The following is a 17,545-nucleotide window of genomic DNA, read 5'->3' as shown; positions in this document are numbered from 1 at the left end:
CAGGCTAGCGAGGCCGGCTATTCAAGTTTTTTATGGCGACCAAACGATCAGCACTAGGGAGCTGAACCAGGCGCACGTTGAACTGGGCCGCAAGCTGGCGAAAATCGTTTAAACACTAGACAATAGAGGAAGGCGCATATCTCTCGCAATTTGCGGAAAGCCTCGGATGTGGACTTCCCGCGACGTGGCGACGAGCGCAGACGCGCATCCGACCACCACTTAAGGATTCAGTGAGACACTTCCTCGAGGCTCCCGGCGTGTGTCTGGTTATCGGCGCAGAAAACCGGTCCGTAGTGCCATATGCCGACCCGGCTACAGTGCTTCCCCGTCGAGAGTCCTTGACAAGTCCTGTGGCAACAGCGCGATCCGGCAGTTCACGTTGTGTCTGCTGGCGTCGTAGCGCGCCGACGGCAGTTGCCGTGTTTCAGACGGTATTTGGAGACATGTACTGCATAGTTGGATCGAGGCATGTTGAGCGGATGAGAACAATTGCCTCTCCCGCACGACTGCTGTATCGCGGGCTGCACTGGGAGACAAAAAAAATAGCTGTGGTTTAAACTTTGGTTAACCCTGGCGAGATGGCTACGTTCACAAACGCCACACACACTGCCGAACGGATTGTCTGTAAAGCGTCGATGACATGCCCGATGGGGCAGTTGCCACATTCCACGGTGGGCAGATTGTGATGACGTCAGTAGGTCACATGACCTGCTATGTGACACCTGTCACGTGACTTGCACTGACGCTGCCCTCTTGAAAACCTAGCGTTGTGAAGCTTTCGCTTCAATAAAGTCACTCTGTGTTTTTTTCTCGCTTCATCCGTGAATAGGGTTGAATAAATCTTCACTCGGTTGCTGAATTCGAGCCGCGGGCTCCAAGCTATACAATTTCGAAAATTTGTCGAATTAAACCTAGTCACAGTCACGAATGGGCTGATACTGCAGCGCATTCTTTCAATTTACCTTTACAAGGCGAGAAGGAATTAATTTACACTAAACATGATGCGCGTAATCATGCCCACAACTCAAGCAGGTGCTTAGGCGTAGGCTTCGTCACGCGAACACGTTTCCAGCGCTTCTTTCGGTTCTCAGTTTATTCATTTACATCTTTATTCTTTTCCGATCTGCATGTGCGGAGAATTGCCAGCTCCAGCGCTAAAAAAAAAAAAAAACAGTGTCTGCGACAAACGCATCTCCACGTGTCCGAGCTTTCTTCTGCATAGCACTTCCTGTAACTCAAGCACGGGCACAGCTCCAATCAAGTAGCCATTCCCGCTCTCAAAAGCTAGTGCTACTGCAAAATGCAAAAAGAAAAGAAATTTACGTTTGAGTAAGGAACACTATAATCCCAGCGAGCTTTATCGCGGACAGTCGCGCAAAGCCGACCGGTACCCATGCGTTCGTGCATGCAGATGGGTTCCTTACTTTCCCGGCACTGCGTCAGCCACGGTGGCGCTGCATGCGCCAGCGAGGGCGTTTGCGTTGCCTTAGTTCCTGCCGGCGTTAGCGCACGCACGTCAGTGGCTGACTCAGCATTCGCCCACCACGCGACCGCGTGGCACCGATGTCGCCTGTCCTGTCCGACGTCTACTTGCTGGAGCGCGGCAGTGTTGTGTGAGTGTTTTGTCTACCAGAACGAAGAGCCTCAATTCCCGACTCCAGAGTACGCAAAGTGGCCAAACATGGCGCCAGCGTTAGCTAATGTCTCCATACTCGGGTGGTTGTTGTGACTCTCGGAGAAAGGAGGCCTGCCAGCGACTAACCGGTGTGCACGCGCGGAGACGGCGTGTTCGACCCATGGCTAGCTTGCATCGGCCCTATAGCTTCCATGACACTGCACGATTCCAGCGGGAAAAAGCGCCCTGCTGGACCGAACGCGAAGCAAGTGCTGCACACGGCGGGCGTTATGCAAGGCGGCCACCTGCTGGAGCGCGGCCCGACCGAGGCGTCGTCGGAGGAGAAGGGGCCCGCCAAGCTGGCTGGCGGCACTTTGGGGCCGCTTGGTTCCAGAGCTGTTTGTTTTGACTGCGTGACTCGGTATCGGTGTCAAGGGCGCATTTCTCCCCCTTGCCGCCGCCGCCGAGCGGGCAATCAGCGCGGGTCACCCGGGTGGCGGCAGAGGGGAGGCCGCCTTCCCGGCCGCCCCGCCGGGCTGCAGCGCGGCCCGAGCCGAACTCGTTGCGCAAGGCACACACCACCGCCGCCGCGCGCTAAGCGTGTCGTTTCGGGGAGCGAACTGAACTGCGCTGCGCTCCAAGGAGCTGCGAGGTGTATTAGTTGCACTCAATTGCTTTCGCACGCGTTTCTGCCTTTACTGCCTCCGATTTTCGCTATATTCTCCCCGCTTAATTGACGACGGTCTGAAGTCCCGTCAGTGGTAGAAAAGTCAGGGAATTTGGCAGAAAAAGACGAGAAGCAAGTCTACGTCCAACTGCGGGCCATTGGAGGAAAGGAGTGCGTTGCTCGCATGCGTGTACTGTGTAGCTCAAGGCGTTCATTCCAGGTCCGAAGTTAGTGCGTTGCGCGTCTGTGGCTTCGCGAATGCAGAAGCCTGCAATGCTGGTTCTAGGTTGTATAAACAAACACCTGCGAACCTTTCGTGCGTTGCCACGAATGTTCTTCTGCGGCAACACGCCAGTTGCGAAGCTTGCGGCGGCTGCGCTTCGGACCGCTTCTTCGCGTAAGAAATCCTGTTCGGCCATGAGCTCTCGCCATGATTCCGACAGCGCTTCGAGAAGACGCTATTTTACTTGATGGAGGACTCTCCGACACACATTCGTTCTGTGGCCTCTGGCCCCACCGAGCGCCGGCCTTCTTCCTAACAAACTTTTTTTCTCTCGTCTTACCCGCACTGCCGACTGCGGGCTAGAAAAAAAAAAGTTCACGGTTCGAATGCGGAATCGTTCAGTGCATGGGTCAAATTCTCTTCGAATTTTTAATATTTTGCCTTCCTGTGGCTACCCTTAGTGGTATCTATGGGTAACTAAACAAAAGACTAGAGCTTCTCATGTTGCCACCACTACATTTCGCTTTACTCTGAGAACGTAGTGCATTTCACACAGGGCCAACAAGCTTGTGCGCTCGGCGCTTTCATGGAATAGTTACAGGCGCCTAAAGGCATTAAGTGCTACCACTGACGTAGCGCACGTGCTCACTAATATACTAAAGCCTGCGTCGCGCAGCATGCAAAGCAACTGGTCGATAATCGATCTTTCGAATTACATTACAGAAGCGAAATCCACACACGAGGTCTGTGGACGCTGTCTTGACGGTTTTCGGCAGAACACCTTCCAAGTGTATTTAGACTATTCAAACTTTAAAAAATGGACGCTGACCAAAACTAAAAAAAAAACAGAAAAAGGCGTTCCGGCTCTAGTATTGGAACCTTATGCACAAATCTTTCGTGAGCAAGGCACCCGTACGGGATACGAAACATAGCTGTTTTGCTGTTTCTTTTTTATTTTTTATCAGCGTCTATTTTTAAGTTTTAGTATGATTGTCCCCAACCAGGCAACATTTCTCCCAACTCTCGACTTCATACTTGGAATATATGCTGCATGAATTACTATTATTGTTCGTTATTATTATTACTCGCCTAAAAACACCTTCATTATCCAGCACAACCCTGAACTAGACCTTGCATCTAATAATTTATAGCTACTGTTTTCGCATGTGTGAGACGCCATGCGTCTAACAATCAGAGAAAACAATTTTCCCCCCAGAATCCTTACATGCAGCAAGAAAGAATATCGTTGCCCGACGGTAACAGACTGGACAGAACCTGCTGTCCAGCGCTGAAAAAAAGTGTCAGCGACCATACAGGGGCTTTAACCCTAACAACCGACTTGACAGGCGTGGCTGTAAACGAATTCCTCAGTGCTGGTAAAACCGCATCGATACAAGGGACATGCCCCTGGAACGGCAATGTGCACATAATGGTCTCCGGGCTTTTATAGCCGCGCGGAGTGGCACGCGACCAGGGGAATAATGTCTTGATGGACGCGTTCGAGGAGGTTCGCTTTAATAATAATCGTCTTCGCTGACGCACACTTCCTATTGGTCTTCGACGCGGTGTTTTCCTGCATAAGCGACGTGATTCCTGTCCGCTGCTCAAAATAGTCCTGTGCGCGCGGCGCCTATGGCTGTGGAGTTTAGAGGCTGCATGCTCTAACGTTACCTAAACGTGGTCTAAAGAAAGTGAAAGAAAAATTAATTAAGGTAGCGGAGATGACCCTAAAGTGGTATTGGTAGCAGTGCCTATAGAGCACATAGGAGTTTAACTTAAAGAGATGCAAAAATTTTAAATCAAGATATTCTAGATTCCAATAATTGAGAGCTCTCAAGACATTGCAAACAAATAGAAAATGAGGTACTTTTCGTTTCGTTGCATAGTTCCACCGAGAAAGCGTTTTCGGGCTGTAAGCAGAGAGTCTGCAGAATCCAATATAATCGAGACACGAACGGGTGCGCGCTTTGAATAACTGCGCCCTCGAGCGGCCAAAGTCCGCTTCTCATCGCGGAGGTTCCGCGCGCTTACTTCAGAGGGCGGGAAGAAAACGCTCGACCTTTTCCATGACGATGTACAACTTTCAAATTAAAGCTTCATGCGTACGCTACAGCCCCACCGGTTCTGAAGGTTCATTAAGTAAATTTAAATGAATGACTCGAATCTAGAATCTTGCACTAGTTTTCTTTAACCCTCGGCTCTCGTTAACGGGGCATCTCTCCATATTAATGAAGCGTCGAGTCTCGTGCTACAGTGGAGGAACGTCTGAAGGTATACCTTCTGGTCATAAGGTGATCATAACCAGCGTGAATAACTGCACTGTCACGTTATAAGAGCGCTTTTTTGTTGTTTACCGTTGAGGATATGCCGCAGGCGTCAGCTCGGGGCAGGGCATACCGTGAGAGCACCGATCGAGCATGCATTCTTTCCATGGAGATCCGACATTGTAAAATAAGTCAATGAGCAAACAAAAAACAAAACACGTGGTTCTACGTCCGTATAATAACACGAACTGCTCGAAGCATGCAAAAGGCAACCTCCTCGACTTCTTGCGCGGCACTGTGCGCCACTCCAGAGATGCCCCTTGCGTTCACGACGTTTTGCGAGGGCCAAAGCCCGCAGCCTCCGTTCAGGGTACAACAGTAATATCCATGTCACCAGGTACGGGAATAAACTGAAAATAGAGAAAATGTCCACCTAGAACACGCCGAAGTCCACAAGCTCGTCGTTTATTTTTCTGTGGTGGCGAGCGACGACCGGCGGGCACTGTTCTTCCCGATGTGCTGCCATTATCCACCAGTTTTCTGTGCGGGAGCTGTTATTAAGAGCGGTGAGCGGAACGCAATCACCTCGACTCGTTCTGCGCAGCCACCAAAGATGGCGCGGATCTACGAGGAAATGTCCTGATTTCTCGGCGCGCGGGGAGCCCGCCTCCGGCGTATACAGAAATGAGACGAGGATCGTTTCGCGCGAGGGTCCCGGAATGACACGCAACGCAGAGGCTGCTGTCAGGGTGTGGGCACATAATTGCGCGAGCGTCGCGCAGGAGACGTAATGAACTTAGCCGTGCGGCAATTAGGATGAAAGGTTGCACGAGTCGTTTTTTGGGACAAAGAACACGCGCAACGGAGCACGACTTGTAGGACCACTAGACTTATAAAACACACACGGCAAGTGAACGCCAGCTAAGCGCAAAAGGCAAATTGGCCGGCAGGAAAGATCGCCTCCACGCAGAAACATGAAAGCCAAGCAGTGGACGAGGGGAGCAGGAAAGGACGACCGGGCGAGCGCGGAGAAAGAAGAGAGGAGCAAATGAGCGAAAAGTTCGGGGACCTCTTGCGTCACGGCGACGCGCGCGCCGCGAGTGTTTGCTCCAAGGTTGCCAGCCCGCGGCACGAAAGCGAAAACCGTCGCCAAACGGGCGGCGAAAGAAGCAAACAGCTCCAAGCCGAGAGGAGAGAGGGGGGGGGGGGGAGAGCGAGGCACGAGAAGGAACGAGTAGCGCTACGCTCCGCAGAGCAGGAACTGCAACATAGGAATGAAGCAGCGAGGAGGAAGGGTGGATGCACGGCGGCGCAGAAATGCGCGGCGAGGGAGGCTGCGTTGCTGATGGTGGCCGCGGGTGCGTTGCCCCTCGGCGGCGGAAGGAGCCGTTGGCGTGCAAACACGGGGGGCTACGAACGAAAGAAAGCGGCGAAGCACCGGCGAGCACGAATTCGAGTCGTGATTTATTCTGCCCGTTGTTGCCCGGGGGGAAAGAAAGAGCTCGCCGAGGCGCCGATCATTACGCCCCCCTCCGAGGGCGCTCGTTCCGGCGGCTTTATCCGCCGCGCTGATGGCCGCCGCAGACGTCGTGATGGGCTCTCTCCTCATAGCGCACCGCCGGAGGAGGCCATTCGCGCCCGGAGGAAAAGAGTCGGACCTCGAAGTTCAGGGGCAGGAGTCCGTGACGGGGGACGCGACACGTGTTGCAGCGACATTTCGGCGGCCCTCTTCCTCCAAGGTCGGGCCCGAGCGACACTCGGAAACGCCTGCGGAACGCAGGAAGGATTCGTCGCTCTTCGGCTGCATTTCTGCGAAAGGGTATCCTCTGCGACGGGTATTCGTAGCGCTTGATGTTCCCATTTCGGTCGAACGCCTTGCATCCGAGCGACAAAAGATGATATCCGATTTTAGGCACAGAGAAGGTGAACCTCGGTGTAGGTTTAAGCCGAGTCGGACCAACAAGGCAACGCGTTGCGGCTGCTACCGTTACCGAACTTGCCAGGCCACATCTTGCCGTACGGTCGTAGTTGCCGTAGTTAGCGCATTTACCATGACACGGCGCTAACCTCCCTACTGACGAGGCGTCAGTGACCATGTGGGCGGTGCCAGCTAATGAAGGAAAGAACGGTCTCCAAGCGAGTGCTGCAAATGAAGCTGTGTGCGCGCAGTCCTGCATCACCAAGGGAAGTGCGTTGCCTCTTAAAAGACGGGACTCCCATGCACCTCCGCTCGAGAGCAGCACTGAAGCTCCTTCTATGTGCACGGACTTCTATGATAAGCAAAAAATATCACTGCTCTGTTGTTGGAAGAATTACGACTTCGCTAGTATTTCCCGTAGAAAGAACGCAATCAATCCAAAGGAAGGCCTTCGCAAGGGCTCTTTGCGGAAAGGAGTCGTCGGGAAAGCTGCTCGACTTTAATTCTCATTTTCGTTCTGCCACATGTCCTCCCGTTTTCTTGGTTCTTTCGGCTACGCACGTGTCTTAGACGGCACGTGATTTATTTATCCTGCTTGCACATCCTCTACTCCACGCAGCCTTTCCACAGATGCTAACATCTTTGTCTGCCTCTAATACTATATAACCCTTCACTCCCCTTGTCGTACGCTGTTGGGCTCTTGAGAAGAGAGATAATTTTTCAGCGCCGAGTTTCAAGTGCGAAGTAAAGGGTGTAGGTTCTTCGATGCGCAAAGTAGCAGCCCTCACTCCTTGCATGGCGTCCATCCTCTGTAACACCGCGGGGACGCAGCTGCCAGAGATGCTCCCAGGCATGCACTTGGCTACACCAGCCAGCCCCGTGCCCTGCCGTCAGAGGCAGCCGAGCCGGCGTCGCCGAGCAAACAAGGCGGCCCACGCCCATGCAGAAGAGGTCCAGCAGGCGGACGTCCAGGACAAAGGAGGCGGCCAGCGGCGCTTCTCTTCCCGCGCCGGACAGGCCGGGACTTCCTGCTACGCAACAGGTTCGGCCGGAGGGGTCCTTGAACCGGCCCTCCCCGGGCGGAGCGCGCGATGCTCGCTCCGGGGGCTCCGGCGCGCGTCCACGCTCCGCCGCGCCCGCCGGCTCCAGTCACAGTCGGCCAGGCCAGCGACAAAACCGAGACACGGGAAACCTGCTCGCACGTAACGATCGACGCCAAATGGTGTTTGCGCCGAAATGGATGACTGGCCGGAGATTGGCCGCTTCGCGCACGCGGCTACCCCTTTTGAATAACGCCGCGCGGGGGCGAACGTTTACGAAACAATGCACCGGGTTACGCAGTTCGCGCTCCGCGCGAGGCGAAAGACGGTCGGGAAGAAAAAAATGCCTCAGCCGCACCGGCCGGCCAGTTGCGGCCGCCGGGCACTAATGTCCGCAGGAATGGGAGCAGCGGCAGGACTGCGCTCCGAGTGACACACCGCATCTGCCTTGGCGCAGCACAACAGACACCTTGGGATAGCGCGGGAGGCAGGTCGGAAAATGAGCAAGAACAGCTCTGGCAGAGCAGTAATAGCGCAGTGTCCGCGGAAATACGACAGAGATGAAGACAGGAGAGACGGCCTGTCTAAGGAAGAGCCGTAGAGGAGACAGAGCGACGACAGGGAGAGATGCCTTCCGCTCCTGTGTTGCAGCTTTCGCGTGTCGTTTCTCCAGCCGTTACTGCCGAACAGTAAAACTCAACGTTGATTCCCAGGGAACTGATACGAGAGAAACGCTACTGAACATTCGTTACATAAGTTCATTTCCTAGACTTTCCAAACGACGGCTGGACGACCATACAAGTTCATTTTCAGCATGACTGGCTCCATATACCTTTCTGGTGTAGGATAGATGATATAGCAGGAGCGCTCGTACCCGGTTGCTTTCTCTTGAACGTGGCAACAAATACTGAGTAACCCTTGCAATTCCAAAGTATGTCGAGGTTTAACCGCTTCGAAGTCGGTAAGGCGTTCACTGGTATAAAATTAAGAAAATTGTGGTAAAGGATCAAAGCTCATCGCTATAAAGCTTGGTTGCTTGCAGCAGTGTTTATTTATTTATTAACAGATGACTGAACTTTGTGGGTTCAGATTCCACGGAAGGAATGTGGTTGTTGTTTTTTTTCCTCTCTTTTCTAATCCATTATATTTCAGCCATAAAATTATTGCACCACTAAGTTCCCACTGATCAGCATCACAAATAAAAAAAAAACATTCCTTTGGTTTCGGTGACTATTAGCTTCTTTAAAGGGCAGCTTGCAGAGGTTTTAAAATGCGACGCTATTAAAGGGGTCGAAAGTGTCAATCTTGAAGATTACGCATGAGAAGTTTTTGGGCTAGCATCTGAATGGTTACACAAACGTCGACTAAAACCACGACAGCTTTTTGGCTTCTCCGCAGCGCACAGTGCAGAGCGGGAGGTGCATGATGATGTCATCTGAAGGTACCAGTACATTTTCAACGCCTAACCGCTCGTTTGGAGGAAAAAAAACAATGCCCCCGAAAGCAAAGCCCGCGGAGCGTCGTTTAGCGGCATTCGATGACGCGCGGCAGGGTTTGGGCGAAGGCAGAGGAAATTTGAAATATCCCCGTCCGTGACAACGTCACCGAGCTTCTCCGCACTAATGTGTCGCTGTGAGGAGAAGCATGAGCTTAAATCGGCCATTTCGTCACCATTTTAAAAGCTAGAGCAAAACAAGCTTTGCATGTTTTACCTATAGCCTGTATAGATTTGAAACATTCAATATCACGAAATTCTCAAAAAGTGGGGAAGTTGCCCTTTAATAGTTAACTTGAACACGTCGCACAACGGCGAGTGTCGTGTGATTTGGCCAGCTTATGAGGTTACCTTGCGGCTAAGCTTCCCCTCTTCATGAGGCTCCAGTGCGGCGGGTACATTGCTTGGTTTCGTGAGCAAACCACTTTTTTTCACTCTCATGCCTATAGCACGAATAGTTCTCAGAATACAGTCGTGCTTGCCAAAACTAAACGTTTCCACACGTCCTGTCGTAACTCACTAACTGGAGCGGAGACGAGAGTAGACATATGGGAGAATTGGTGAGGCTTCGTGAAGACGAAAGTAGATGCACACAGAGATAAGATTGCAAATTTGTCTGTTGAAAGTATAAGGACGCGCGCGTATCGAGCTCTCGAAAATCAACACTGACAAATCATTACCTGCAAAGCTGTATAACACACAAATACACAAAGCCGGCGCAGCAACTTTTCTAATGCGTGGCACCTATACTCGATGTTAAACGCAATTATTATTATTATTATTATTATTATTATTATTATTATTATTATTATTATTATTATTATTATTATTACAGATTGGTCTGCTTGGATGTTCAGCATCAGCCTGCTGTCCACGAATTTAGAAGCGAAGCGACGTTGATGATCGCATGAACATAAAACAAGCGTGAAATAAAAAAAAGAGAGAAGGCATACCTCTTTTCACGCCCCCCCCCCCTCCCCCAACCTCTTTTTTTTTTTCAATTTCCCGAGCTCCTCATGGAAAGCCTTCATTCTTCTCTTGGTCACACAACGGCCGTCGCAGGAAAAGAACCGAAATGCCCGCCTATTCGCGCGGGTCTGTTGACTCAGCCTTTAGCGCGAAAGAGTGTACGGCGCCGCAACGGTAGCGAAATGAAAGCAACCCAAGGTAACGCGTAAACAGAGAATGAGTCGCACCTGAGGTCCCCGTGCGCTGCCTCGGCACCACACGCAGAAGCGGGCGGAAAAAGAGAAAGAATTTGCGCCAAGGATACAGGCCAGCATGTCCTGGACCGAGTCGACAGCCTTGCCGTAGAAGGCCTGGAACTCCTTGCGCAGGTCGAAGAAGTGGTAGAAGGCGTCCGGCAGCAGGATGCCATGCCGCACGGCCTCCGGGTGCAGCGCCTGGCGCAGGGGCAGCTGGCCGTCCGTCACGAAGTAGAACTGGCCGCCGGCCTCGGCCTCCAGCCGCGCCCGGGCCCACTGGCTGAACTGCGGGACGCGCGACGCAGGCCTCAGCTCGCGCCGATGGGGGGCAAGCCCGCATGCGGCCCAACCACCCGCTCTGCTCGGTATTGCCGCCGACAGCGCCAAGCCTCGTGCGCTGCTGTTTGCGACAAAGGACGTCGCCATTCAGGCGCGTTGTGGGCGGGATTTTGACCCTGCCCCAGTGTAACAAAAAATAGAGAAAACTGCAGTGTGTCTTAGAAGACTGTCTCATGCCTGGTCGGGCAGCACCCCTATGCGCCTAGACAATGCGCTCACGTCATGTCGAGGTGGCCAGCACAATTTAAAAGTAGGCATGTCTGAAGGATATAGTCTGTACCGGTTGTTTCAACGAAGGTGAACCAGAATTACAAAAAAAAAAGGCTTTTTGAGATGTCGAGATGGCTTCTGCGGCGTTGTAATGCCAGTGTTGGCGGACATCGGCAAACAGCTGAATCACAAGCGTCTCGCCAGTAAATATACCTCTTACGAGAACTGAAACCGTAGCGAAAGCAGTTGGATATCGCGAATTGCAACGTAAACGAGGCAGAGATGTGAATAGATTTGGTCTTCGTATATCTTTCGAATACTGCATCTCCCAAACGCGCTCCTTTTGCCCACTCTGCTGTGGCGGAACAGTGACACCCCACAGACGCTATGCGCTGACTGCTGCAGAAACATGGAGTGTCCTACAGGGGTGCGTTAACTGTCGACACTCTAAATAGTTTCGATTTCAAAGAAGCCATCTGGCTACCGCATTCGAATTACCCTGCTCTAGTGATCTTTTTAAGCTGCAAGTCATCTTAGTCGCTTTCAGCAAAATACACGTCTTCCCCCCCCCCCCCCCCCCCCCCCGGGCGTTTAGAATACGGACTATATATGGTTTACTAAGGGCACAATATTTGCATTCAGTTGCGTCAGAAATTAGTTTAGGTAAAGAATTAACTGAAAAACAGGTACTTCCAGCGCAGACACGCGGAGTAACTTCCCTATCAGAGGCTTGGCCTGATATCAGGTATTCGTGCGTCAGCATTTAAGCTGCCGTCTTGCAAAAACCACCGGGTGTCGCCGTAATGAAATTCCTTCGATTAGTCTTGGCGGTCATGACGTGATCAGCACCACCAAATTTGAAAATATGAGGACTAGAACGTTCGAGTACCTTCCACTGGATTATCACGTGGGATTATACTAACCCGCCCCACTAATCCCAACTAATTCAGCTTAATTTTCTGGGGGTGGGTGGAATTCCAATGTTTTGGGGGTCCTTTGGAATTTTTGGGGGTGGGTCCATTTCCAAATACTACTGCATTTTCTTCTTTAAGAATGCGGTTAGAAGGCCCCAAAGTTTTTACCATGTGCAGTTTGGAAATGAGGGTAAATATATTTTTTGTGGAATGCGACTAAATCGTTCTGGCGCTTGGTAACTTGTGACTATTTTACACCCGCACCCAAGTTACTGGAAATTAAGTTTTTTTTTTTCTACGCTCAAGATGACTCACGTTACGAAACCCGGCAAGTTTTCCGTGTTGGACAGCACTGAGAGACTCCGCCACTCTGCAGGTTCAGCGCGGTGCAGATGAGAGTTGTGCAATTGATTTCTCCGCGCGCATTACCCTGCATCTTAACTATACGACCTACCGCTCTGTGTGCACAAGGTCGACTCTACTTCTAATTCAGAAGCGGTACGTCTGTTTCCCGACGCGCCAACAGATATGAGCGTGACGCCGTCCATTGCCTCCTCCTTTAGAGTGTCGAACGCGTGAGCTTTTAAGGCGACCGCACTCGACTGGTTCCTGAGCTTCGTTACGTTTAACCATTTGATACGGACACGATAATGTGCAAGGCCCCCTTCTCTGCCGCGGAGGTTTCTGCAGCCGGACAGACCGAACAAAGAGCGGTCCTTGCAATCGCCGCTCCATTACGAGCGGAATGCCCACCCGGTGATTCTCTCCAGAACGCGTTTTGAGATAAGCTGCGCGATCGTCCGTTCGGGTTGGCCCTTCTGTCCGGTCATCAGTTCCCTCTTTCCCGGGCACCCACACCGCGCCGGCCCGCGTGGAGAGACCGGGGCTGCGTTTGCCTGTGCGCGCTGTTGGAAGCGTTTGGAGGACACGCTGCGGTGGGCAGTTTGAATGGTACGCTTTGTAACCGGAGGCGTTATAACCGGATGCGTTATAACCGGATGCGTTATAACCGGATGCGTTATAACCGGATGCGTTATAACCGGATGCGTTGTAGCCGGAGGCGTTATAACCGGAGCGCAGCAGACCGCGTGCAGGGAAAGAACGCATTACCTGGTCGATTACTTGCTCCAGGGGCACGGCGTTCTTGAGCTGTTCTTCAGAGATTCCATACTCGGTGCGACACGATTCTGAGATGACGTTTTCATTGACGTCGCAGGAGCGCGGTTTCACCAGGTTCTGCTGCACGGCCACCACCTGCAACGTTCGCACGGCACCAGTTAACACCGGGGACGAAAACTGGAGACTTTGGAAAAGCTTCATCGCAGCACACTAGCACGATCACCAAGAAATGTGTTAACGCGAAGATACCACACGGACACTGAAGTGAGGAAGACGGGGCAGGCGCTGGTCTCAACTGGTGTGTTTCAGGAAGCGGCCTATAAGTACGGGGCTCAGGGGTAAGAGCTGTGCACCTGAAGTGACGGGAAGCATGCTGCGAAAGCGATGGCGCACTCCATATTTACAGGCCACGGCCTGAATTAAAGCAGCTGAATGCAACGTCTGTTCTATCTTCCTCGTCTCCGTGTCTGCCGTATTTTCGCGCCAACTCTTCATAGCGATGTTCGCCAACTTGTCCAGAAGCAAATTTCGTTACTGCTGGTGGAGTTCAGGCGACCGTTCCCACATCTTCCGAGAAATAGCCTGTGCAGGACCAGCTGTCTTTAACGCCATCCATAATATTTAAGTTAATTAAAATGTGATAACCAAGAAGTCTAAGCAACAAATTCACTCTTTATTTCTATATGGGCTTTTGATTTAACAAGTTGAAGTCTTTTTTTGTGTGTGTGTGTCTGTGTAGAGATACGAAAGACGCAATCTTTCGCGACTAAACGCCGTCTTGAAGATAGCATCACGCACGCTACCCTTCGGCAAGCTCAAAAGAACGTGCAACGCCGCATGCATGCCCGCTTTGCTTGTAGACTGCAATCACATACATGACGACATTGTCAAGAACTCGCCGCAAAACACGCCGACCTTTCACGCGTTGCGTGGCCTCGAAGCTCACGCATGATACTTAAGTATTGGTTCCCCTCTGCCTTGATTCGTCCTCTTCGGATAAGCGCGTCTCGCAAGAATCCGCTGTCTCGGAGTCGGATGATTAGCTGGTGTGATAGTTTTCGTCACCAAAGATACCGTCGCCTGACAATACGCAAGGAGAAGCATGGCATAGCTTTCGGTCTGGTCCGGCAGAGGCCGTGATTTGCCAATTGATTTGCCTCGTGATCGCGCGATCTTCTTTTCCTCCTTCCGAGCACTTCCGCATACAAACGCTCATGATGACGACACAACTCGCCTTTGGCACGTAAGCAGAAATATTACAAGAAGGGAACAAAAGTGGCAGAAAGGACTGCATGCAGAGTAAAAAAACGCGGTGTAAACGTGACTACTTATTCTAAACGCCATAGGTTGTGCACGTGTAGGTTTCCCAGGAGGTTCAACTTCTATAACTGCACAGTACTGGACAGCTAGCCCGCACAAGAATAACCGCAATAATGCTTTCTGACTTTGTTCACTCAAAAGGCTGCTATTTAGTCGCTATAAAGCAAATCTTTGCAAGCGAAAAAAAAAAAACACGCCAGAAACAGAACTACGCAGATACAAGAGCACAACGCGAGGGCAAAGTGCACTACATACAAAGCGAAACCTTGTATAACGGTATTTCATTGTCCCACATCAGCGCTCCTAGGCGCTGAATCACAGAGTACCACCGATTATACCGCGTTGCTGCAGCGGCGGCCCCAAAGCCGCCGGCTGCCTTCGCACCTAACCAGACGAAGACGCATGGCAGCGGCAGAAGCGGCGTGTCTGCAAGAGAAACTCGCTCGCGCCACGCGAGACCGGCAAGAAGCCAACTCGTCTTCTTCGGAGAACTAAAAAAAAAAACAAATTGGAGGGGGGGGGGGGGGGGGGGGGGTAGTCCTGAAGAAGGCTCGAAAGCCTCGTCGTCTGAGCGGCGGCTCGCTCGCTCGAAGCGCCCGCCATGCTCGCAATCCAGGCTAGGCCGTGCGGCTGCGGACAGACATGAGGGATCGCGGTCCGCCGAGCAGATTGTATTGGGCTGAGGCGGCGCAGAGTTTCTTGCGTCTCTTTCCACCGGGGCGGCCACCGAAGGGCCGTATTACCATGCAGCACTGCAAACCGCCGCCGGAGCGCGAGATATTCCCGCAGAGACGCCGCTCGCGTGCAGTCAGTCTGGACGCGGAAATATCGAGAGGCGAGTCACGTCATTCCGCGCCTCGAGGAAGGAAAGATACAGGGAAAGAAAAAACGCCCAGAGAGGAGGAGGAAGCGCCTTAAGGCGGCCTCCGCGCCAGTTATTTTCTTATAACCACAGACGCGTTTCGCGGAAAGCTGGTTTATCCGGCCGAAAACGCAAAAAAGAAATGAGAAAAAAAAGAAATAAAAAAAAGGAAATAATCGTTTGCCCGAAAGGCGTCGTCGTCGGCGGCTAGCACTGCGGGTTTATTATCGTCCGGTTTTTGCAAAGCTCCGAAAACGGCATGTTGCACTCCGTCGACCAAGCAGAGTGACGCATGTCCCGGCTCCCGTCTCGTTGTTGGCTCGTGCGCTCTTCCAGTCTGCGCGACCAGCGGACGCGGCGCCACGCAGCCTCACGTGTGGCGGCGAACAAGTCGCTCAATCTGCAGCGCTGGGCGCTCTCGAGCGTGGAAGGAAACCCGTACAACGGCGACCTAGATAGGAGTGACTGCTGCCTTTCACGAGTGAGCCTCCTCGTGACGGAGTCCCTGCAACCCGAGCACAGAGAGGCAAATGGAAAGCCATGCTGCCGGTGCGGCAACTTTGAGCGTGTTATCCGAGAAGCCAAGCTGGGTTGTTCCAGTGCCTTCCGAACTATGGCGGCGAAGCGCATCGTCGGGGTTAAAATCGTCTTTAGACATTGCGATTTCCTCCACAGTCACATTTTTTTTAAAACATAATCGATGGTTTTAAAGCTGTCCTCCCCTCAGGGATAAAAGTATTGCCGGGGGCGACATGAACTGAAATATGTATTCTTTAATTGTATACGTTCACATTGTATGAGACCGCCCGCAGCAATGCACAGCCCCCCCCCCCCCTCCCCCTCCGCGCGGTGAGAACTGAGGTAAAAACGACGTTCGCGCGATTCCTAAAAGAGAAAGGGAAAATGCAGGGCTGACCAACCGAGCTCCACCTAACGGAAGTTTGCGCAACGAAACCTTTGGTAGTTTGTAAAACAGATGTCGCTACTGCGGCATGATCGAGCTTCGCCCGCGGTCGCCTCGCTGGAGCTCGATCCCGACGCCTTCTGTTCTGGGGCAGCGATGTCGTGCAGCAACCCGCCATGCGAGCAACGGCGAGAACCTGCCTTTTTCGAGCGAAGAAATGGTGAACCATGATTGCAATACCGCCTACGTGCGATGTTGCGCAAAGAACAGCGTGCAGAGTCCGAATGTGCCAAACGCACAATTTGGTTTCTGATTGTACAAAACGCATCAATAATGCGTACCGGAATGTCAATGTCTTCAAGTCGCTACGCGCTAAACTCAAATCTCTCGCGTGCCGGTATCCATTTTTTTTTATATCGCGTCAAGACGAACGGAGAGGGCGTATTAGGAGACTTTCGTTTGAGAACGTGCAAATAACCAGAGAAAAAAAGCTTGTTTTCTTCTTAACCACTTAAAAAAAAAAGGCGATAGCACGAAACGCTTCGGTATGAAGTCGCTGCGTTTAAAACAAACGCGCAATGACGCAATTTGGGAAATGTCGCGCTACTGCCCGAACCTTATCGAGTGGTAAAAGGAAAGGTCCGTTATGGTCATCTCGGGTGCCTCCCAAACAGCGCTGGCCCATCGAGGCACACTGTGCAGTAAAAAAGATCCTTTCCTGGGCGTAGCACTAATGAAGGCATCCTTTTCCCGCACTTAATTTTGCTTGTTTTTATTATTAAGGGCGTGCTGAGAACGCCGAACCCGTTAATGTGCCCACGCAATTAACGGTGTCTAGGACGCGCGGCCGTGGTTTGATTCCGTGTTGAACTGTATCACCTCTGTTACGACTCCTCCAATGAGCCTTAATTAGCCGGGCGTAAGTATACGCAGCACATCGTGTGTTACGCGAGCCGGTTTGCTGAACGTTGGGCGCCTTGGAGGAGCTTCTTTTCGTTCCGTTTTCGAATAATAATAATAATAATAATAATAATAATAATAATAATAATAATAATAATAATAATAATAATAATAATAATAATAATAATAATAATAATAATTGGTTTTGGGGGAAAGGAAATGGCGCAGTATCTGTCTCATATATCGTTTGGACACCTGAACCGCGCCGTAAGGGAAGGGATAAAGGAGGGAGTGAAAGAAGGAAGAGGTGCCGTAGTGGAGAGCTCCGGAATAATTTCGACCACCTGGGGACCTTTAACGTGCACTGACATCGCACAGCACACGGGCGCCTTAGCGTTTTTCCTCCATAAAAACGCAATATATATAAGCGGACGCAGAAATGTGACTTCTTTACGAGCAGGTGCAGACACGCCGAGGAAGACGTAGCTGCGTGTAAGAATTATGGTCGGGAATACAGAAATATCAGGGAATATTTCAGACAGGTCGTCGG

General features: G+C 51.8%; 1 protein-coding gene across 2 annotated transcripts in view; it reads right to left on the bottom strand.

Annotated features, from left to right (window-relative positions):
• Window positions 1-17,545, bottom strand: part of fus (epithelial splicing regulatory protein fusilli) — a 124,072-nt gene that overhangs the window by 58,301 nt on the left and 48,226 nt on the right. For both annotated transcript variants that reach the window (XM_077646355.1, XM_077646356.1), the window contains exons 2-3: window positions 13,001-13,144; window positions 10,496-10,712 (exon numbers count right to left, since the gene is read on the bottom strand). In XM_077646355.1, the coding sequence (XP_077502481.1) occupies window positions 10,496-10,712; window positions 13,001-13,144 (361 nt within the window). The remainder of the gene's footprint in view (window positions 1-10,495; window positions 10,713-13,000; window positions 13,145-17,545) is intronic.

The sequence above is a fragment of the Amblyomma americanum genome, chromosome 1 (assembly GCF_052857255.1).
Source record: "Amblyomma americanum isolate KBUSLIRL-KWMA chromosome 1, ASM5285725v1, whole genome shotgun sequence".
Lineage (NCBI taxonomy): Eukaryota > Metazoa > Arthropoda > Arachnida > Ixodida > Ixodidae > Amblyomma > Amblyomma americanum.
This window is presented reverse-complemented; position numbering and strand designations above follow the sequence as displayed.